Raw genomic sequence first — 23,547 nt, 5'->3', positions numbered from 1 at the left:
GTCTGTTTTTAAAATCCCTTCTCGTGTGAAGTCCCAAGCGCTGTATTTAATGCAAAAGCAATACGTAGCATATCTCTAGCAACGATAGTAAGGACCCTTGATCGACTATGTTCTGGCTGAGATGGAAAGAAAAGCTCCGAGTGAGAGTTGCCTTCCTCCCGTATTGGTTACAGCTCTGCAGCCTAAGCCTAACAGTTACAATATAGAAAGAATTGATAAAATGGCGACTTCAGGGTGGAAAAAAAAAAGAAGAAAGAAAAAATCCCCCCCTTCTCTTGCGGGTTAGCAGGTTAAATGTTGAGAACTGCAGCAGAATGCTGGACCCCATGACACAAGTTTCCATCTGATTTTAAGCTGCATCAGCTGACCAAAAGCTGACCACATCAAAGTACCAACTCCAATAAAACTTAATCCCTCAGACGACAATTCCATGTAATGTGGCATGCTCTGCGTTCCAGCTGCCTAATCTAAACAACATGGGTAACTGTAAAGAAGTAAAGCATAAACAGGACAACAAATATTTCATCCTAGAACAAACCGCCTGTGTGTCTTACAGCCTGCCAGGTCACGGGAGTCCAAGCAGTTGGCTCAGTGCGTAACAACGTACAAGCACGGCATTATGGCAGTCAGGAGTCCCTGCCTTACGGGCGCGTTGATAGAGGCAGCAGAGACTGAAGATTAGGAGAAAGTAAAGCTAAACAGCACTAATAGTCAGAAGACAAAAATGCATTTATAAGGTAATTAATCCAGCTTGGTGAGCGGTCTATGTATAAAGAAATGTAAAATAATTAAACAAACCAAATGTTAACCTAAGCAAACCTAATCCCCTCCTGGGAGTGGGGGCATGAATCCTTTCTGCAAGAGGAGGGAGGAGAGGATCTGCAGTCTCACAAATAGAAACTGTGGGCCAAAGCCATAAGATAGTTATTTCAAACACAGAGTGAACAAATATAGGAAGAAAATAATAAAAACATTCTTTATTAAACACATCCCCTAATTATTTCTAATATTGCACTCTCAAGGTGGTTTCCAGAAAACTGTTCTTATATATTGCCTTTTAGAAACCTCTGACAAGCACGGCTGTGTTACAATGACATACTTCAGATACCAGGAGTAGACCATCTGTCTAGAGAATCTTTTGACATTTAAAAAAAAAAAAAGAAACAAACCTGATTATCCTGCTGGAACTTATCAGCTCCAGGTTGCAGAGAGAGAAGTGTTTCAAGAAAAGTTTGAAACCAGGGAAATGAAAGGGCAAGGCAATATTCATGGCATAACCGTTACAAGAAGGTGTGATGAGCAGACCACAAAGCATCACCATACAGGATTCATTAGCATAATAAAGAAGAAAAAAAAACTTAGAGAGGAGCTGGTGGTAGAAACAATACTACAGAGTGTAACTCCCACATCTTTAACTGACGCTATCTCCACTTATTCCTGTATTTTGTTTCTGTCTAAACCATAGATCATTCTGTCTAAAACACAGATAATTTAAAACATTGTATTTCTGATATTGTATTTACTGAACAATGACCAAAACCTAACCTATGGTATCTGTGGGAGAAAACAGAGTTTAAACAGAATGCATTTAACGGTTTCCCTGACAAACGCATTGTTATTTAATTGCCTGCATGGTCTATGCTGCACAAGATGCACAAATTGCGAAGGACGCGATCCAAACCTTAGCAAGGTTTAGTAGAATTTAGACTAAATTGGTCTTTGAACACGGTGACTCAGATAAGCACACGGGTTCAAAGCGCCTCATATGCTACCGTCCTCCCGTTCTTTTCCAAGTCAACAAACCAAATAGTCCTCATTGGAGCCAAGTACCTCTGGAAGTCAAGAGAAGCCTTATGATGAGGTTCAACAGTCTCAGATTTGACAGTCAATCAACAGATTGAAGGTCTCAGCAGATGCTGAGTTCCTTGCGCATGTTCTCCCAGAACATCTGATGTCATTGGATTGGTTGTTTTAGGAGGTTGGTTCTGGCAAGTTCTCTGCAGTTCTTGAAACTGGCTGAAAGAGAAGTCACTTCAGAGACATACAGAAATGTTGCAGAAATGCATTTTTTTTTTCTTTTTTCTTTTTAAAAGTACATATGGGGACATTTAATTTGTTCTGTCTCCAACCTTTTCAACAGATGATGACAGCTTGTAGAGGATTATTTTTCTCTAGATGCTACAGGGGCACACAGAAAGCAGTTTAAAGACGAATTCAACAGAAGCACAGACCAAGAGTACTAGCTTATTCTGGTCAACACAGTCATCAAGACAACAGGTTTTGAGCTGCACCACAATGATAACAGACACATAATAGTAACTGAACTGACTCAGCATGTGCTTTCCTCACTATTGCCAAGGTCCAAGCACCTCCAGGAACTACCTCACTGCACTGCACTGCTAATAAGCCTTTGGGAGGTAACACAGTTGTAATACATGGCTGAATCAGATGGATACACAAATGCGGCCATAGATGCAGATTTTAGATTAATGTCCTTTTTTTGATGAATGCTATAGGCTGCCCGTGTTAGTTGTGGAGGAGTCCTTTATTCCAGTTCTGCCATGTGATTTTTGTAATAACCCTGGCTGTTGCTCATGCTGTGGCCTGTTGGGAGTTTCTGGAGGATTCAGTGGATAGGATTCCTTTGTCTCAGTCCTCAGACACCCTAAACATGCTAAACAAAAGTCTCGCATCTTGGCAAAGTTCTGGTAAGTGCTTTCACTGGAAAAACAGTACAACACTGGATCAGCAACACAGTTAAAAGTAGTCAACAGGAGAGAAATATGGTAAATATTAAATATTTTGTCAGCAAACGAGCAGTTGTTCTCCAACAAGCTGCGAACCACAAGTAGAATGTGGTATGGTCCAAAGCAAACTAAAAAAATTAAAACAGTGCTGGAAACCAATCGTTTAATTTGGATTTTCTTCTTCTTTTGAGTGCCGTGACTCTTGTGGACAACTCGTAAAATCCCACAGTAAGAGAAGGCCAGCAGAAAGAAGGGAAAAAGGAAGCCAGCAGAGAAGCGGTAGTAATTGACGTTGTGCTCCCATTCTTTGATGGGGTAATGCTCAAAGCACACCATGTGGCTCTCGGCATCCCTACTGATCTCTCCATGCATAAAGACAAAGCAGCATGTGATTATTTCTTTGGTCCAGATAATGATGCTCGCAATCACAGCAGCCTTCATTGTCCGAAACTGTTGAAACCGAAAAGGGTGCACTACTGCGAGATAGCGGTCAATGGAGATGCAGCAGAGGAAGCCCACACTGATATAGATATTCTCATACAAGAGGGTGCCACAGATTTTGCACAGCAGCTCATTGTAGGTCCAGTTGTCATGCTGTAAAACATACTGAAGCCAAAAAGGCAAAGAAAATATGTAGAGCAGGTCTGCTACAGTCAAATTGCAAAGGTAGATGCCCAATTCATTTTTAGCCTTGATCTGTAAGTACCCATAGTACAGTGACAGGCAGTTAGCTGGCAAACCTAATATAAATACAAATATGTATACCACAGGGGATAATGTCTGGTGGATATCATGGTTAATACTGCAGTTCACAGCTGCAGTCTCTGTGAGATTCATCATCTTCCACGTCTCCCTGTACCTCATTCATCAGGGTCCTGGATGGATGCAAAATTTAATTTCATCCAGTTTCACATATCACTTCTTTCTTCCACAGAACCTTTAGGCTGAAGCAATGACTTGCTGCAGGATGTTAATAACCTGAAGGTAAAACACAGGAAAATTTTCAGAAGGGATACAATTGTCAAATATATAGTATGGTTTTCAGTAAGCTGCCTTTTCCTAGCCTAAATTTTGTCACAGTCTTTGATAGATGACAAAGCCTGGCTGGGAAATCATGATTCATATGAATGAGTCCTAGTACTGAAAATTTTGTGTCCAAGAATTCCAAAGCAATCTACAAACATTTGTCTTTTCAGTTTTACGAGTATCTAAAAGGTGAAGAAATATCACCTCTGTGTTACAGATGAGGCACAAAAGCAGTAATCTGATTTGTCCAAGATGGAAAAAATGTCTCTGGCAACCCAGCAGTCCACTCAGACTTCCTTAGAGAATGCAGGGTGCACAAAACAGTTGATTTTTAATTTCCATTTCTTACATTCCGTTTAGATACAAGATACCATGGAATATGCAGTTCAACCCATCAGGATGAAAAAACCAGAATTTTTAGCAGTCTCTCGTACAGTTACTTGTAGGCACAATCCTGAAAGCAAGCTGTCTTTCTCTGTCGGAAGGACACAGTAAAAATCCAGTACGATGTATCCGCATGGTCTCAGTCCTACAGGATATGCCATTACAGATTGCAAATTTGCCATTGACTCTCAAAAACGCTCCTTTACTGTTACTATCCATGCATTTGTTTCTTTTCATCTTCATTGAATATGAATATAATTGTTTTCACCTGAAGAACCCTCTATAATCCACATACCCATACAAACCATTCCTATACTATACTACTACTATTTAAGACACATAAAAATAACTGCTGACAACAGGTTAGCACTCAGTTTAACTAGGACAAGTGTTCAGCCTTGAGCCAGCTCATAGTGATTAAACCCTTGACTAAATGAAGCACCACATTCAGCATTTTATCACCTCATGTGATATATATCCATTGGCACAATTGCTCGGGACTGGAAAACAGCGGAGCAAACCATGCCCAGTCTGAAGGGGATGTGTGTTTTACCTGATGTTGTAGAACAGCAAGACTATTTCTTTCAATCTCTTCCCAGAAAATGCATGATTGTAGTGGATATTTTTGTAAGGTTAACAATTTGTGCACTCTACCTACAGCTTCAGTTAATACGGATTCAAAAGGAGACAGCGCTATCAGGGACAAAGATAAGGCCTTGTTACTTTTTCCTGTTTACTATCCTAATTTATATTTTTGTCATCACCTTCTGTCCTGTCTAGGAACACAGTTTTTTTCCAAGGCAACACTTATGAAAATATGATTATGCTGCAGTAAAATTACTGTCAGCTGCAGCATTTGAGGATGTTACTGACAAATAATTTTTTTTTTTTAATAAATGTTTTTTTTAAATTGTGGTGGGCTTTTACTCCTGTGGAAATTGAAAAGAAAATCACTTCTTTGGGGCAAAAAAAGAATTGCCTGGCTGAACTAAGTGGCCAAACCTGCAGACTTTCAGTGTTTAGCTTCAACCAGTGTAGCACAGCCCCACAGAAATCACAACAAACGTAAGGACACATGTAAATATTTAAGAATTAGAATGCGGTTTTCATTCCTTCGCTTTTCCTCTTTTTCTTACCAACAGACAGAACATCAGCCCTGGTTTTGGTGGAAGTATTCTCGGGGAATCTCAGATATATTCAGTCATGAAACAACAGGCCAACATAAGCTCATCTCTCTCAAAACTTCTAACTTCATTGTCTAGTGCAACTCGTATGAAAGTCCAGTCAAACCTAGCGCAGCGCAGGCTCTGCTCCCCTCCTCTCACTCTCACACAGCACCTTTGGGGGGTCAAGAGACTCACCCCTTCTGCTGCGGGTGGCACAATAGTTACAGCGGGTAAATCAAGCACAGCGGGAGAAATGCTGCTTTAAGGCACCCGGTCACAGGTACCTATGGTTCAATTTGAAGTTTGCTCCAGGAGACTGCCATAACCTTCCCACGGAATAACGACGATAATGTTAGCAGCACAGATGTGTGCAACAGAATACCCCTGAAGTCAGGTATTAATTTCCCAAAGAACTGTTACTTAGGGGCCATTAGCTCTCCTGTAACACTACCCAGTTTCTCAATGGCTTCATGCAGCTCTTCTGTCCACAGGAGACCTGGCTCCACACCCTCAAGGACAGTGCACACAGTCTTTGCTGAGGCAGGTTTGATAACCTACTTACCCCACCCTGCCTTTCCCAGTCCAGAGCTCCAGGCCAAGTACAATTGTATTTGAGTTTGTATTTTATACCATTTCACCCCTGTGTAATAATTTGGTGACTTTTGCATGTAAGAGTTTGCCTGCACAGGATGATTGGCACACCTAGTTATAGTCTAAAATGCCTAAAAATCTGGGGTCTATAATCTGATCTACTAACTAAAAGCATCTGGTCAGTGTCCAGCTCCTGTTGATGAGGCCAAACAGAATTTCAAACAGGACAATTCTGAAAAGCCAGAACTGTCTGTGTATGTCTAGCATAGTTCAACAGCGCTGGGTTTCATTCAGTGTTACCCAGCAAGTCAATCTGGATCACTGTGTGAGAAAAAGCAGATGTACTCCACGGTTGCACTGTTTTTTGAAAATGTTTCTTTTCCTCTATGAACTCAAAATGTTTTTATTAAGTTATGTTTATGTCACCGAGAACACAATTACAAAAACCATTTCTGTTTAGCTTGAAGGCCTTGCCAGAATGCAGAACGTGAAGGAGACAGCAGAAGTCTTATTGATAGGGCATTATGCTAATGTAGGATACATTTCCTGCTCCTGGAGGAAGTGCAGGAGTGGGCTGTTCCAGGGGGCAGGAAGAGAAGGCTGGCTGCTACGAATCTCTTTGCCTTGTGCTAACAAACCCTCCTTGATTTCAAAGATGGGGTTGAAAACCAAAGGCCCAGGCTCCTGTGTGTGCAGTAGCTGTCTCACACTGCTCTTCTGGCCCGTGGCAGCCGTGAGCCAGGGAATCCTTCCCTCGTTTCAGCCTCCTCAGCGCCTGGGCTCTGGGACACCTTTGTGCCGTCTGACTCCTCATGCCTGGCCAGTGACAGGCTCAGTAGCCAAATGGGAAATGCAAAGGTAGTTCACCTTGCCCCTAGCACCACGTATACTACACATAGCTCCGTGCCCACCAGGGATTAGAACTCTGATTTTTCAACAAACCTGGTATGAAAGTACTGCAGTGGCAGCGGTAAACAAATGGGTGTGGAAGAGCCCACCCTGTTATTAAGAACATAACACACAATGTCTTACAAGCTGGCTGGAAAAGTGGAAACCGAAGGAAAGGTGATGCAGGGTATGGAAGAGAAAAGCCAAATAACTCTCCCATTACTTACTGACCTTGTCTGGATAGGAGAAGGAGAGAAATGAAAAAAGCTGCTGTATGAAAAACATCTGGGGTGCAGTTAGTCATAAAGCTGAAAGCAGTTATGGACGGGAACACACAGGCATTCCTTTTAGACAGCTTTAATATGGAAATAGTGCAGCTGTGTGATTTTTTAGAGCATAGTTTATGTAACACCTTCAGTATCATGAGTCTGCAGACGTTTCCAGGCAAAATTTCTCTCTCATATATGCCCACATCTTTTAGATGTTACCCATCTAAGCCCAAGTCTTGGAAACAAATTAAAAGACTCTTGCCATCTACATGGGCTCCAAACAATTCTCTTGTTCCTGGGTTAAAGGAACAAGAAGCCAAGGATCCCTGGGCTTCGGAGAGCTTTGCTTTTTCTCGGTTTAAACGAGCCAACTTTCATTACTCACTGGACAGTTCAACAACAGGTTCTTTTCTTTCCCAACTCCTTTGTGCCTTAGCTGTTGACAAAAACATGAGTCCCCCCTGCACCGCGAACCATGGAGCAGCTCACGTGTTCAGCACTGTCTGCTGGCGACAGCACAGGAAATAGCTCGGAGCCACTTACAGCAGCAGCCTCTTCAGCTTGGACCGAGTACTAGCATGGAGCCTGGGTGGGTTTTTTTCCATTTCAGTGAACATCGCTACAGTTTTCCTCGTAAGAAATCTGCCTGCAATTAGACCCGCGTATTTTTAGCAGAGACAAATGGGACTACACCAAAGGACTCCCTTGTCGGAAGACGTAATAGTTGTGCATGCAGCTTGCCTCATCCACAAAGCACTCATTTCCACAAACAGGGAGCATAAAGTGGTCATGTGCCTTATGTCACAGTTGCTCCCTTGCTGTTTAATCTGTCCCTGCACCTGTCACACACCGCAGATGAGCCTGAGTCACTTGGCTGCCATAGCAGGACTTGAACTGTGCTGCGTATCGTGGAACCAGAAACCTGGGGCTGTTTCAGTTTAGGATTTGGTTCAGATCATCACCTACACAAACATCAGCCCTTAAATTCACACCCTAAGCTTCCCCCAACGCTTGAGGGTTTGTCAGCTTGGTTTGATCCTGTTTCACAAAGCCTGGAAGAATAAGGTCAGGCAAAGAGGCTGGGAAGTGATGACCAGCAGAAGACACTAGGGACTGGTCAAACAACATAAAATGGGCAGAAACTGGGTAATATCCTTAGAGCAACTTTGGGGAAAAAAAAATGTAGAAGAAAGTGGAAATCGGGGTGTGTGACTGAGTATGAGGAAATGGCACAATGATGTTTGGATTCAATCGGAAGACCTATGATGTAAAAGATGGAGTGGGTCCAGAGGAGGGCCACAAAAATGGTCAGAGGGAGGGAACACCTCTCCTGAGAGAGTTGGGCTTGTTCAGCCTGGAGAAGAGAAGGCTGCGGGGAGACCTGATTGCGGCCTGTCAGTACTTAAAGCAGGCTTATAAGAAGCAGACTTCTTAGCAGGGCTTGTTGTGATATGACAAGGGGTAATGGTTTAAACTAAAAGAGGGTAGATTTAGACTGGATATAAGGAAGACTTTTTTTACAATGAGGGTGGTGAAATGCTGGCGCAGGTTGCCCAGAGAGGTGGTAGAGGCCGCATCCCTGGACATATTCAAGGTCAGCCTGGATGGGGCTCTGAGCAACCTGATCTGGTTGAAGACGTCCCTGCTCATTGCAGGTGGGTTGGACTAGATGACCTCTAAAGGTCCCTTCCAACCCAAACCATTCTATGAGTCTAAAAGTGTAGAAAGAGCCATAGAAGAAAATGAAGGATGTTTCTATTAACACACAAGAAAAGGAAGGGTAAAGAAAGACAAATACACACAAGGCACAAGCACAAATTATAGATCTAAACATAGCTGAAATATTTGCTTTTGTTTTTTATTTCAATCTTTAGAACCAAAATTGTGACACAGCATCTAACAGGATGGGGGCATAAAAAAATAGATAAGCAAAGGCTAACATATTTTGAAAGTCTATGTGCACTCTGAGGGAATTAGCTAAAGCAATTTGTGAACTATTACTGATGAAGTTTCAGAAATTATGGTGGATTGGTGTAAAACAGGAAAAACACCTCTCTTGTGAAAAGAGTAGTTGGAGAATTATACACCCGTCAGCCTAGCTTCAACCAGAACAACTCATCAGTCAATCAATACATATATCCATGCATTTACAAATTAAGTTGGGCTGGGGTTGGCAGTTGCACTTACCTCACACCCTGTCTGGGCAAGATGAGACAAGCTCAGGCCTCAGTCCTACCTGCTTTCTGTCGGAGGATCAGCACAGGTTGGATGGGTCCTATTTTCCCTGCAAGATGCAGCCTTACCAGGCTCCAGATCCTGCTGCTGCTCCAGTGAGCAGAAAGCAAAGGAGAGTTGGAAGGGATAAAGGACAGTGGTAGAAGCTCGTCTCATCTCCCCTGATTAATCTCTGAGCCTGTTGCCTCCCCTCCCTGCCAATGGTCAGTCCTGTCCCTCACAGCATCGCACCCAAATATCATCCCAGTCACATCAGTATCCCAGCTCCCAGAAACTACCTGCCACAGCTCAGTGCCATTCCTGTCCTCATAGCCTCTTCAGCCTGCTATCAGACCTGACAGCCGCCTCCTCAACAGCTTTCAGCTCCCATCATACCCAAACAATTCCTTTCTCACACAGAGCCCCCATGCACCAGGGCTATTGATGCAGAAGGGGAAGGCAGGACTTGAGTGGGAATTGTGTCAGAGGCTGCATTTCAGGGCTCATGAAAGCCAGGGAAGGAACAAGGGGGAGAAAGACACAGAAGCACTAAGAGCAGCAGGGCTGCAGCCAAGCAGCTTGGAAGGCTGCTTTAGAGATGCTGCTGCAATGAGACACACGATTCAACAAGAACCAGCAGAGTCAGACCAATCTCATTTCCATCTTTGATGAGGTAGGCAGCTGAAGGGCTAGACAGGAAGCAACAAGTGTAATACATCTTGATTTTATGAAGACTTCTGACACATGCGAATGTATGTTCTCAGTAACACCTGGGAAATTGTAAAGATGTTATGTACTGCCGGATGTGTTACACAACCACACTCAAAAAGCAGCCACCTGTAGTTCACTTGATCTGGAACGATGGACTGAGTTGAGTGTGCAATAACCTGCCTTTTTCAGTATGCTAGTTAGTATTTTCATCTGTTTATAGTTTCATAACTTCTACACCATTCAGAATGAAGGGCTTGAAAATGCCCTTACTAAATCAGCAGATGATACCGACTTGGGAAGGAGCATATAACACAAACAGGATTTGAGACGACCTGGGTCTGAAAATAAAACAAAAACCATTGAGGGCAAATGCAAAATTACTGTGCTTGGAAAGAAAAAAAAAATCAGATTGTCAGTATGCAGTGGGGAATGCTATGCAGCAGGATGGATAACAGTGCGCTTAGGTTCACTCTGTTACTGCTGAGAAGAAAAGAATTACAGTGGGATGCAGTACTTAAAGGGCACAAAGTCAGGCGTCCTCTCTACTCACCACTGGTAAAGTCTCTGGAACCTTTTGTACTCTAAGAGATACACAGGCAAATTAGAAGAAGTCCAAATATAGTTTGGTTGCCTACAATATAATCCCCATTTCTCTGTCTTCACAAATTCAAAATGATATTCCTTTAAGGACAGGAGTTTCCTGAAGGTAAGTTGATAGTGCTTGTGAAGCACTCAAATGTCCTACCAATGACTGCTGTAGATAAAACAAACAAGTGGGCGATAGGCACATTTACTAGCGGTGGAAACAATTCTAGTGAATAAGATCATCTATCCTTATTCACTACTTGGGATAAGGCAACATATTAGTCAGCTACCCTTAAGGGCACAGTGCAAAGCCATCGAGATACACTCAAGCTAGCACTGACTGTTATTTCAGGGACCAGAAACAGCAAAGCTGCAGCAGTGTGATACCTGGCCTGCCAGATCAAAGAAAAAGGGTGCAGGAAGAAAACCAAGGTAATTCCAGTGTACTGCATTATGTTTCTACAAGAAAGGTGCTCAGATCTGGCTCAAGCTTCTCAGCAGGGCACTGGTTTTGTTGAGCTCAGAGTTGGCACGGCTCATATTGAGACAAGGCCAGTAGAAATAATGATTCTACTCATTAAAGGTAACAGCCTGGTTTAAATATGCAAGTGGGCTAAAAATTAGGTTGCACTAGAGACCTCGATTTCCAATTCCTGACCCCAGTGTACTTGACCTTGATACTCACCTTCTTGTAGTGCAGCTCATTTTATGCGCACCATTAATGTATCTTTTCAGGGCATGGGATTAATTTCTCTACTGACCATACTATGTATTTTTTAAGTGGATCAGTTTCTAAACCACTCTCAGTGAATCTGGAGTTAAACATATAACACTTTAAAGACAGGGTATAAATTCTAAGTCACTAAGAATGGAAAGCACGCAGAAATTTTGTTTTTGTCAAACCTCCGTGTGAACAGCAGTTGGCTGCAAGGAGTTTGTTTCTGTCTTCTGCTGGTTTTGTTGTGTGTAAAGCAGAAAGGCTTTATAGCTCTCTGCTATACTTACTTGTTTCCTGTCTGCTTTTTTGCATTAGAAGAACAAACCCTGTATGTCCTTCTCTTTGCAAGAGAGTCTTACCAGAGGAATACAGTCAAAGGGCTGTATCTTTTTAAACCCCTGAAACCATCTTACGTAAATTGGAATAAAAAAGCTTAAACTCAATTCCTCCTTAAACTGAATTCCCTTGTAAAGTTAATTTAGGTCTATACACAACCCATTCAGTGTTTGTTAACTTGCAAGTGGACCCGTTTAACATGAACCTCTGTTCACAATAATATTACTGTGTGTATCTGTTTCAGTGGGAGGAAACCATAAAAGTATTCTGTAAATTACGAATCACTTTACTTTTGTCATTATTGTATGACTCCATTTATAAACCTATTGTCAAAGAAGGAAGCCAGGAACATTTTTTTAGAACCCACATAAACAAAAGGCTAATTAGTCACCGATGTCCAATTTTCCCTAACACAGACATGCAATTATTCACAGCATTGGGTAAATCACTCCATTTCCTTGAACTTTGATATCCTGGGGATTTGTCCCAATTTCTTAGTTTCTGCTTACCAAATTTCTCTGAAGTCTGATGTAAGCTAATTACATTAAATATTTCATCGCTAAAACTTCAGATGCCATCTGGCCCACAGTGGTGGAACAGTTGAGGGTTTCATGCCCTCAACTTGTAAATTTGTTATTAAGAATTGATCACGTGGACTGGAGTAGCAGGTTCATGTTAAAATACCTCAATCATGACTCTTTTTTTCTCATAGCGAATTTGATGCTTGTTGACAGCACTAGGTTGGAGATCACTATAAGCTGAGAAATTTGATCTGCGCAGCCTAACATAAGCAGCGTGGGCTGATGAATGCAATGCAGCTAGAAGCCAATGAAGATAGCCCATGTATATTAGCCCAGTAATTAATTCAAATAATTTCATGACCTCTAAATCTAGTTCCAATGCCCATTTCCCATCAGTAATGACATGGTAATGTAGTTTAATCTTACAAGTGCCCTGGCCCACAGATAGTGAGCTCTCTAAGGAACAGCTGAATCAGTATGGATCACAAACATAAATGTTGTCTACTCAACCCACTTCAGAAGTCAAACAAACTCACTCTCAGTTAAGCAGGAAGCCACCTAGAAAGCAAGCAGCTGAGCACTTCTGAATGGCCATTAAAGAGCTAAGGTACCACACGCCAGCAACTTGCAATAACACATTACCTGTAGGCTACACAGGGAGAGTTTCACAGGGAGGACTTGTTGAAACACAAAATTTACATTCCTGGAAAATGTCAACATTTCAGAAAAAAATGCCCTGAGTAACCCAGCAGATGATCATCCTAGGCTGACATTTGTCATTTTAATTAGAGCACCAACTATCCAGCCTCTTTTCTTGCCAGATGTGCAAACTGCTGTATACGACATATTATGTATTCCATATGATACAAGAAGTCAGTAATAAAGCACATCCTATTTTACAGCAGAACACCAGGAAGGGATGGGGGCGTTCCAGGGGTCACATACTGAACTGAAGTCAACAACAAGCTTTTATAGAACACCCCTCCCACCCCTGCCCATATCACATTGGGATGTGGTATGCGCTCTGTAAGGCTCTACAGAGGCGTACAGATCCCCTGGGATCCACTGGCTTTGGTCAGGAGAAGTGCGGGGGAAAAGTCAGAGGTCTAGCAAAGCTGAAGACTGAGAGAGTGGGTCTTGTTTAGTCTAAAGATGACCAGATTGAGGGCAAACACAGCAGCAGCCTTCAAACATGTTAAAGATTGTTGCAAAGATGAGAGAGGCTGGATTACACACCATGAAAAACTTTCCACTAACAAAGGCGAGTGGAGCACTGGGATAGATGGTGCATGGGATGTAGGGCTGTCATCACAGAAGGTCTTCAAATTTGGGGAAACAACTTGATAATGGCTCAGCTGATGCCCCTTGAAGGTAAAGAAATGTTTGGGGAGCTCTCAGGACCTTCCCATTCTGTTCTCCACTATTGTTTGCCAGGTGATGTGACACAGCTCATCCCTCTTAGTGACTTTTAATGGCATGGAAACAAACTGTATAAATCTGACATGAAGTAAAATCATTTCCACAAAGGAATTTTTTTTCAAAATGAATCATCATTTTCAAATGATTTTTTATCAAATGTTTTTAATTTTGGAAGTGTTTTCCTAGAAATTAAAGCAATATCAATGTGAAATCTGTATGACTTCACATGCACAAAAACTAATAAAAAAAAAAGCATGTTCTGCTGCTGTACCATTTCATGTCAGGTTTTTATGACTTTAGACTTCTTAGATGAAACCTACACACTTGACATGAAGGGTTAGGAAGGCAGGTAAGATAATAAGCACAGTTAATCCAATATCTCAGACTACTTCTTATTCTTTAGCTAGGATTAGGGCCTTTTACCAAACGCAAGGTCTGAACAACTGGCTGAGCATAGGGAAGTACTGCAAAGAAACTACACTTTGGAAAATCCCTATTTATGGTAATAAGAAGTTCATACAATGTGTATTTTCAGCCAAGCAGTCCAAGTGGTATCAGGGAGGTGAATCACATAACAGGAATTAGTCATGCCATAGTTGCCTCAAAGCTTTTAAAAATTACCCTCATCTGCCCCCTCCTTCCTGCTGTTAAAGATCAGCCAGGTGGACGACATGACCCTCCAAGTACTTCACCGCTGAGCTATTGTGACTAGCTCCTACCCACAGGGAACATCTCCCTGAGGCTTCGTGGACGACTTGCGTGAGTAAAGAACAGTGGGTGGAGGAAAACACACCACACCACTTTCTGCAGAAATCTTAAATCTCTGTATTCTTCAGAGAACAACTCTAAATTTTCCTTTCCCCTCAACTAAAACCTCAGTCAACTCAACCTCCCTCTCCCCCACAGCCCTTCTTGACACGGAAGCCAAAGCACTGTCCTGTCTCTACCGCACAGGCAGCAGGCAAGGAAGTAACGATCAATCATGGACAACAGAACTGCTTATAATCCTGAATCTGTGTGGTGATCCTCACTTAAAACAGCAATGCAAGAAAAGCCAAGATTATGCAGGTTTTACTGACTAGAAGCCAAAAAAGCCATGATCAACATGTAACATTACCAGTAAGGAACAAGGACTGGAACAAGTGTGTTGTAGCCTGGGATTGAGAAACAGGAACTTCACCCTTCTGAACTAAATGAGTTCTGATTCATTTTACCATCTACAGCCTTGGGGAAAATCACTCTCTGATTCATTTTCCCAGATTTCTCTGTATTACCGCCTCTTTTGATGCTGCAGCCTGCTCTGACACCAGCACTGTGCTCCATCAGGCAATGCCAGATGTCTTGTATAGAAATCAGTGACTTAAAGTTTAGGCTGTATCTGTATTGCATTGCAATGATTTTTGCCTGCCTTGGTTTGCCAGCATATCCCTCTGCCCCTGGCATCACCGTACTTCACAGAGTGATGGCCCGAAGGGCCCTGTGGGAGTCACCCCACAGATTTCACAGCTGCCCGAGCCTGGGCCACCCACCGGCAGCACACGGGCCATAGCACACTGCCAGCGTCCCGTACTGGTCAGCATGCACGCACTGAAGCCAGGCAAAGAGAGTCAGATGTCAGCCTGTATCTTTGCCCAGATGCTTATGGCACTATACAGACATAGCTGACATGTATATTGAGCACAACTTGCGCTCTGTACCCATATGCTCTCACAGAAAGGGGAAGGGGTGCCAGCAACATGCAAGGCAGTCCCTTCTGTCGAGCCTCCCCGGCATCTACTCAAAAACTAACAAGTTGGAGATCAAGGCAGAGACCAAATTCTCTTTCTGCTTGCATCGTTTCTAATGCCACTGCCTCCAGACAGAACAAGGTATAATCAAACCCAAGTATCAGCACATCATGCCCTCCAAACAGAACTACCTTGTTAAACAAAAGTAGTCTGGAAAGCAATGAAACATCCAACTGTACAATTTTTGCTCCTTCTTTACTGGTAGTTCAGTGGATAGAACTGATTTTGCAGTGCTGTTGACAAGCAGTAGCTTGGGACATCAAATAGCAAAGGCTGGCTGAGAGAAAAATTTTGCTTGCTAGGTCTAACTGAAATGTGGCTGAAAACTCTTATGTGTCTGAAGAGACTGAGCACATCTCCTGTTCAAGGAGAATGTTAACATTTTCATTATTCCATGCATCAGCAAGTAATGATACATTCAACAAAGTCATCTCTCTTTTAAATGCTATTTTCTGCATATATGATTCAGTATGTGATTCATTTTGTACAGCAAAAGTTTTAAGACACGGTAAAGCAAAAAGTTGTTTACAGTATTTGGAGAGTTTTTCCTTTCTCCCCTCATTTTCTTTGACTTCATTCTTTTTCTTCTGTTTGGATTTATTTTAATCAAAGAAACAAAATTATTCATAGGATAGGAGCCCGTTCAGCTGAAGTACCTAACATCGTGTGCACTGTCACCATTTTAAACTGCAATAAATCCTTTGTGTTTCTGGTTTATGCTGATCCCCATTGTGTGTTTCAAACATGTTTCTGTTCTAGATCCAATCCTTTCTAGTCTAGCACACCATCCGCCCTTCCACGCATAGCTGTTTAGGTGTTCTTGTTACCCATCAGACTTGGTTAAGTCTTTTTTGGCCCCAGTTCTGTATTTCTGGTATTCCATCCTTGGATTCAGCACTGGAGGCGGGGGGTGCACACATGCATTTGTGCATGTCTTCAGATAGCCCCCATCTAGCCTGTAGAGAATTCTTCCAAGCTATCCCTTTTTGCTGCCTTTAATTAGGCTTCCTCCTTTTTTGCAGTTTCCCTTTTGGAGATTAACCAAGTTTCCTGCAGATGTACGTCAATATTTGCATGTAAGACTTGTTCTCCAATGTTATTTCTCAGATTTCTACAATTGTGTAGAAGCAGCGTGCCTTGCAGAAGGTTTTCCTCTGTGTTCTTTCCCTTGTTGTTGCTCTCATCCCCTAGATGACTATTGAAAACTTTGGTCCTTTCTTTTTTTGTTTTGCTTGAGAATACAGGACTCCCACAACTTAGCCCCCAATGGATAAATCATTCCAAACAAATTGCTGGCATCTGTATCTACAGCCTTGCTTACATTTTCATTTCCTGAATGTTCATTTCCTCAATTCTCTTAATTTTAATTTAAAAAATTCTTTTAGTACTCATGCCATCACTCAAGTGCTAGTGTCTTGCTTTCATTAAGATTTAAACAAAGTCTGCCCTTCCCTTGCTTCTGAATGCCCTCATTTCCCAAAGTATATGAGCCTGTCTTCCCTCCTCCGTTTTCTTTGTCATACCTTGAAACTGCCTTTCTCTGCCTGGCTTGCATATGCTGTGTGAAGCCTTCCTCAGCGCAGTGCTGCTGGATTCCTGTACTTGAGCCTCCTGACTAAGAGCCTAAATGTCCTTTCCAGCACCTCCCATCCCCTTTGGATGATGCTGGCACCCGCACAAACAGCAACTGCCTGCTACCCCTGTGTCAGAACCCTGCCAGGTTTGCCACCTCTCTCCTGGGAGACAAATCCCAGCGTCCTGCCTGGAGGCACAAACTCAGCCATCCATATGCTTGAAAACTGACTGGCCCTTCTCTAGTCTTCTTTTAAAGAAAATAGAGAGGAACAACCTGCCTACAACACAGAAACTGAAAAAATAGTTGAAGAACCATGACCTTACAGAAATTAAAAACCCCTTCTTTTACAGTATCAGAGAATAAACTCAGATCAAAATCAACCACCTTACTGTAAATTGTTCATGCTTCCCAACACACATAAGGAAAGGGAAAGAATCAAATACTCGTTACAGGGAAGTTCTGATGAGCTCTTGGGCAGGAGATGGAAAAGCTGGCACAGGAGATGCGGGATTCCAAACCTGAGAGCTGTTCAGAAATCCAGGTGCTGGTCTGGGGTGGAGGTATAAGACTGTCTCTGAAATTTGGACAGAAGTTCTAATGCCAGATAATAGTGTCCTGACATGATATAAGTTAAGGGATCTTAGTTTAATCCTCTTCCTACTCTAAAAGATAATTCTTATTCTGAAAGCTATATCTGATCCTTCTTAAACATAAGAGCATAAACCAGACACAGGTATGTGTGCAGACACTAAATCATTAACCATCACAGAGTAAAAATTCTCATTCTTCCTTTGGCAGATGAAAGACAAAATGTTTCCAGATATAAAATGATCAAATTCTAATTGTTACTAAAATATTGACTTATAAAAAAGACAAACCAAGAAATCTCTGTTATAATATTTCCATTCCTTCCTGGTGATGTTGCCCATTTTAACATTTTATTCAGGTGTCATTAAAGTGAGTTAAGTTTGATATTTTGATTGCAGTTGCTTTTGTAATGCGTTAATTTTTGATCTCGCCTTCCTCTGTTAGCTATCTAACCTCTCTTCAAAGCTCATACGTCTTTACTGGCAACTCATAGCAAACAACGTAAGAGAAAGGCAGCTTGAAAGCTTGTGGAATAAAGCAACGATGTTCAGAAATGAGAGGCTCAGCTCATCCTACCAGCAATAGCTGCCTGTAGCAATTTCTGAGTGGAGAATGTCAAGAGAACATCTCTGTTGGAGCAAGAGTAACAACAGCAGAGTGCCTTCTCCATTACCTGTAGACCAGATCAGTTTTGCATTTCTATTCACCTCTGGCACAGTGACAGATCTGAGCCTAAGAAACCCCAGATCAAACTCCAAGACAACCCAGCTGGAAACAAATTTGTTGCCACAGAAACAATTTCTGGCAAGAGGGCTCCATGGAGGAGAACAGAGTATACTTTCAGGTGAACTCGTTTCTCAACCTTCCTCTAAAATAGTGTTTTAAACCTATTATTTAGTCCTTTTTCTTTTTCAGACAGATTAGCTACAGCTTCCAGATGACGTGCCTAGAAAATTTTCCTTTTTCTATCCAGTAGATTAACAGAGTTCAGAACATGGTTTCCAGTGGAGAAAAAGGAATTACAGTGGATGTATCCCTCGGAGAATAAAATGCAATGTTGTTCTTAAATGCTGATGATTACTAATACCTTCAATTAAAATTATTGGCCAGTTTCTTCTAAACATTAAAAGCTGTTCTGTGTCTTTTCAAAACCAATTGCCATCAGCTGTCAGGGACAGCAGCTCTGCAAATGCTTCAGCTGGCAGAATAATTCATAACAAGCATTAAAAGCCACTCGGAATAAACTTTATAGGAAAAACAAACCTCTTAGAGGAGGCATTCAGCTAATTATAAGGTAATGAGCCTCTCAAGGCCACCATGTCTGGAATTATCTTTCCACAGTTCTTCACTTACAAATAATTAGCAAGTTGTGTAAATGTCCTCAGGACTCCGAAATAACTTTTCCTTTGGTTATCTCCACGCTGACACAAGAACAGCCAGCAGGACTGAAGCCCTAGGGCAACATAAATGCAGCCTCAGGTCAGGTCTAGAAAAACTGGCAGGGAAAAAATTTTCTTCTCTGTTCACTGCTCGATGGGATGCCAAGAAAACTCACAGTTACAGCATCAGCTGGTTAACCTGAGCGACAACATCCACAGGGCTGGTCAGGGAAGGAAAACTTACATTAATGCCCACACTTTTGTACGCCTGTGCCCATGCAACTGCATTCAGCCACAGGTAAGAAGTTTCCAGTCTGACTGACTGCAGGAACCAGCCACCCCCAAGCTCACTCCCTTTGATCGCATTTGGTATGATGACACCTATGTACACCTGGTTCAGCTGGGACTAATTTTTCTCTCCCTTCTCTCCCCATTGCCCACATCTCTCTTTTCCCCACTGTCTAGGATTGCTTACACTCCTCAGAGTGAGAGTCCCAGGACAAAGGGAATCAATTTTTGTCCACCAGCCACAAAGTGACATAACTACATCTCACTGCAGATGTTAAGGGAGACAAGGTTTTTTACATGAGATACTGGAAGTGCCACATCTTTCTTCATTTAAAACTGTGATATTCAAATCACAACACTGTGTTGTAGACATCGTCACCCCTCCAGCTGCGCCCCACTATCATGGAACAACATAGTGGTCTGATCCTATAAACCAATGTTTTCTCACAGTGTACTCCCCAGACCCTGGAATTACTCCTAAAACTTTGGGGATGTACCTTGTATGTTATCATCTAAATTACAGCTGTACAGCACCAAGTGTAAAATGAGCTGGGAACAGCTACCTTCTGCCTCTTCCCTCATACCACAGAAAGACCTTACAATTGCATGTGTAGAAGTGGCATGATATGGGGGAAAAAACATACCAGCAATAAGATAGGGAGGCAGGAAGGATAGGGATGAGGACAGTAAAAAATTTTGTTTCCTCAGAAAAGGGATGGTGGAATGGGTGTTAAAAACATAGGATTGCCTCACTTCTTAATGGCTTCTTGATTAAAGAAAACTTGAAAGAAGAAGTTGTCAGACACCGTACTCTTCTGGAGCCAGTGTGAACACAGTGTGCTAATGTGGAAAAAGTCACGGAGGGAGCTGATTAACAGACGGCTCAGAAAGTCCCGTAATGCTCACAATGACAGTGTCACGTCTTATGAGACTACATGTAGCTATTTTTCCTTGCCTCACTGTTAAGTTTCCTTAAATTTTTAATAAATATCTGCATTTGTTCTGAACAGAAAAGGACAGGACAAGGCTGGTATGTTCTTCTAAATTCTCTGTTTCTCAGCTCCCCTCCCTGTGCACACATGCAGCTGATCTCTCAGTGACTTACTTTTCTTACTGCTTTACAAAGACTGTCAAGAACCAGAAAAATGTACTCGTAACACAGGCAACCTACCGTAATGAACAAAGGTTTCTAATCCTATTAAAAAAAAGAGAATCCATTTCTGACCAAATAGATTTCATTTTGCTAAACAAAGCTTCACATTCCAAGTTTCCCAAGTCAGGTTCTGAACAGCACCAAGAAAAATGGCTTAGTGTTTGGAAAATGTATTAATGACATAGTTTTGAGATCCAAAGACAAATCTATATGGATCTACACAGAGCACCCACACACCAAGGTATGTGGTTTAGCAGATTCCTGTTAGGTGTAACTTTTGGCTGGTGTTCTCAGGGGAAATGAAGTATTTAAATTGCTTATTAGTCATTCAAAATAGCTTATATCTAGTCAACCTATACAGTCCTACTAAGTTCTCTGAAAATGACTACTGGAATTTATCTACTGGCTATTGCTCTACTTCCCTGCCACAAACACGAAACAGTTTCTTGGTTTATCTTAACAATTCCCTTTCATCAATACAACTTCAGCATTCAGCTCTCCTTGCGCCTAAGTGGAACTCAAGAAAGTTTTTTTGGAAGAACTTTTATTCAAAATTCCCACTAATGGGGACTTGCCAAGGAAATCAATTTTGAAGTTGTGATTTTTTTTGGACACTTTGCTTTGGTTGAGCCCTTGGACTGCCTCGTTGTTTTGCTTTAACAGCCTAGCCAAAAAACTGTCCTGCCACTTTTCCAGGGGTCATAACCTTGTATAACCTGGCTCAATGATGGAAAATTAACTTGTTTTTAAGAATGAACAGATAATAAATGAAACTCACCTGTGAGCAGAGTTTGCGCGAAGAGGTTTTCCCTGCAGTGTGAAGAGCACAAAACTTCCCTTCTCCCAGCTCCTGCTCAGGCTGCTGGCGAGGCTGTCCTCCTCCCAGCTGTGAGTGAGGCTGTCGGTGAAACAGCGTGGGGAAGGAGGAGGAGGAGATTGTGTTTCAGCTCCTGTGCTCTTTATGGTTCAACTGCAAAGGAGTCAGCCCAGCCCAGCCCTCTCCTCCCTCACCCACTCATTCATGAATGAAAGAGATGAGAGTGCCAAAAGCAGACACTAAAGACGGAGGTGGCAACGCTCGCAAAGGGGTGTTCACACCCGTACCTACCGTCACAGACAGGAACCAGCAGATAGCTGCACTCTGATCACAGCAGCTGGTGCAAAGCCCAAATACTGCTGCTTACAGCTTATCTAAACACACACAGATGTTGCCTCGTGCAGGTGTATTACAAAGTATACAGAGTGTTAGTGTTTTTATTGGTATTGTTTACAGTAAGTTGTTCCTAGAGCTCACTGAGATCAGACCTTCATTAAGTCCTAGCACAGCAGATGCTGATGTCTGCACAAGGGAGCATCTTCTCCGACTGTTCCAGAGCAAGGGCTGCGAGGTGGGGTTTCCTTTTCCTTCCTCTTTCATCTACAGAGCGAGGCAGGCTGAGGCATAAACAGATCGAAGGGCTTGTCCGAGGTCATTCAGGAAGACTGTAGCAGATGTAAAAGCTGACCTCCTGCTAACTCATGCCACTACCCTTATTCCCACAGGATTGAAAGCTGCACCATGGGATATGTATTTATGTGTCTGTCATTCAAACTAAAATGCACTACTCTCAAAAAAAGAGAGGGATACAAATTACACCACTGAATCTGGAAACAAAAGCTATTACCAGTTCAGGCTCTGAACTGGTACAGAACTCACCTGATGTAGCACTCTGCCATACTGCTGTAGGGACACCGGTGACACTGCAGGCTCAGCACAGCACCTAATGAGAGCTCCCATCTGCTCACTGTAACAGGGCGGCAGTGCTCTGAGGGCAGCCACAGGCAGTAAGTCTGGAAATATGAGTCTTGTGCAGGATGCATGTTCTCCATTTCCAACCTGGTGGAAAGCAGAGTGACATAAGCACAGAAACAAAATAGAAAAAAAAAAAAAAACAAACAAAAAAACCCAACAAAAACCAAGGAGAGGATACAATGACATTTACACAACTTGGAAATACTCCAGGAGTATCCATGGCTAACGTCAGAACCGGCATCAAAAATAACTCCTCATTCCAAACACAGGCAAAGGGCTCTTCAGGTGTGACAGGCTACCAGATGGCAGAGCCCTTCCTCTGCCAGGGCCTCTGGCAGATCAGGGATCTAAAATTATCTGGGGGGTTAAGGGATCTCTGTGAGGAGGGGTGCAGCAGAAAAAACAGGAAATTCTTTAACATGGCTAGAAAAGGCTGCAAAAAGCACAGAACGGTCCTTTGCAGGCTCATCGTGCTGCACAGAGGATGGCAGAGATGCAGACAGCATACCTGGCTGAATGGGCAAGGCACAGGCTCCCAGGAGCATAGCCAGAGGCCAAACACCCTGTGCAACATTAAAGACTACAAAGGGTTGGTATCAAATTTATCAGGGCTATTTGAAATGCTCCCTCTGGGGTTTTGGGTTTTTTTTTAAATTTTTTTTTATTTAGTACTCATTTAGTATTTATTATTTTATACATATTTTTATATTCATATATAAAAATACATATATCAAGAAAGTCACACAGACTGGAATCTTTCAGGAAGCAAAGTAAAACATTTGTTCTAGTGCCTTTCAATCTGCAGTAATGTAGCCTTGGATATTTCAGCTCTTTTATTAGATTCAAAGAATTTATAAAAAACAATATTAAGAAAATGAAGTGCCATTACTTCCTTAATAGTATGAGCAATACTCTTCAATAAGGAGCAACAGGACACTATATTGGACTACTTGCTTCCCTGAGAGCACTTTTGTGTCCAGCTTTCATTGGCAGCTTCAGGGAAAGCACTTCCACCTCCTGCAGGGTCCAGACTGCAGATGGGGAACAAGTCCTGAGAAGACCCACAGACAGCGATTGCCCCTTTGCATGCCAGGGAAAGCAGAGTCAGTGGTGGAAGTAACATTGCGGGCAGTATCTCTTTCCTAGTTCCCATGTTGGCTGCAATTCTCTGTCATGCTTAACCACAAACATGCTCAAAGATGTGTTAGACAGATGTTAGATACAGGTGACCAGAATATCCAGAAAGCAGAGCCAGAGCCTTGGTATCAGACACAATATAGGTCTACCAGAGTGTGTTAAAAAGGTGATATTTGATCCGCGCAGCTGGTAAATCAGGCCTTGCAAGTGGAGCAGAAACAGTCACTTCCACAAACCCCCTTTTTAAAAAATTACAGAGCAAAATAAACTCC

General features: G+C 42.3%; 1 protein-coding gene across 1 annotated transcript; it reads right to left on the bottom strand.

The window, feature by feature from the left end:
* On the bottom strand, positions 1-21,353 carry GPR68 (G protein-coupled receptor 68). Its single transcript, XM_035888729.1, has 2 exons — positions 21,125-21,353; positions 1-3,725 (listed from the first exon to the last, which is right to left on the bottom strand). Exon 2 carries the CDS (start codon positions 3,609-3,611, stop codon positions 2,511-2,513), a length of 1,101 nt encoding a protein of 366 aa, XP_035744622.1. The 5' UTR covers positions 3,612-3,725; positions 21,125-21,353; the 3' UTR covers positions 1-2,510.
* Between the last annotated feature and the right edge of the window lie 2,194 nt (positions 21,354-23,547).

This window comes from Egretta garzetta, unplaced genomic scaffold, assembly GCF_000687185.1.
Source record: "Egretta garzetta isolate BGI_Z169 unplaced genomic scaffold, ASM68718v1 scaffold361, whole genome shotgun sequence".
NCBI classification, from domain to species: domain Eukaryota; kingdom Metazoa; phylum Chordata; class Aves; order Pelecaniformes; family Ardeidae; genus Egretta; species Egretta garzetta.
This window is presented reverse-complemented; position numbering and strand designations above follow the sequence as displayed.

Coding starts and splice junctions, on each gene's coding strand:
- GPR68 (XM_035888729.1), bottom strand. CDS start 3,611: ATGAGGTACAGGGAGACGTGGAAGATGATGAATCTCACAGAGACTGCA.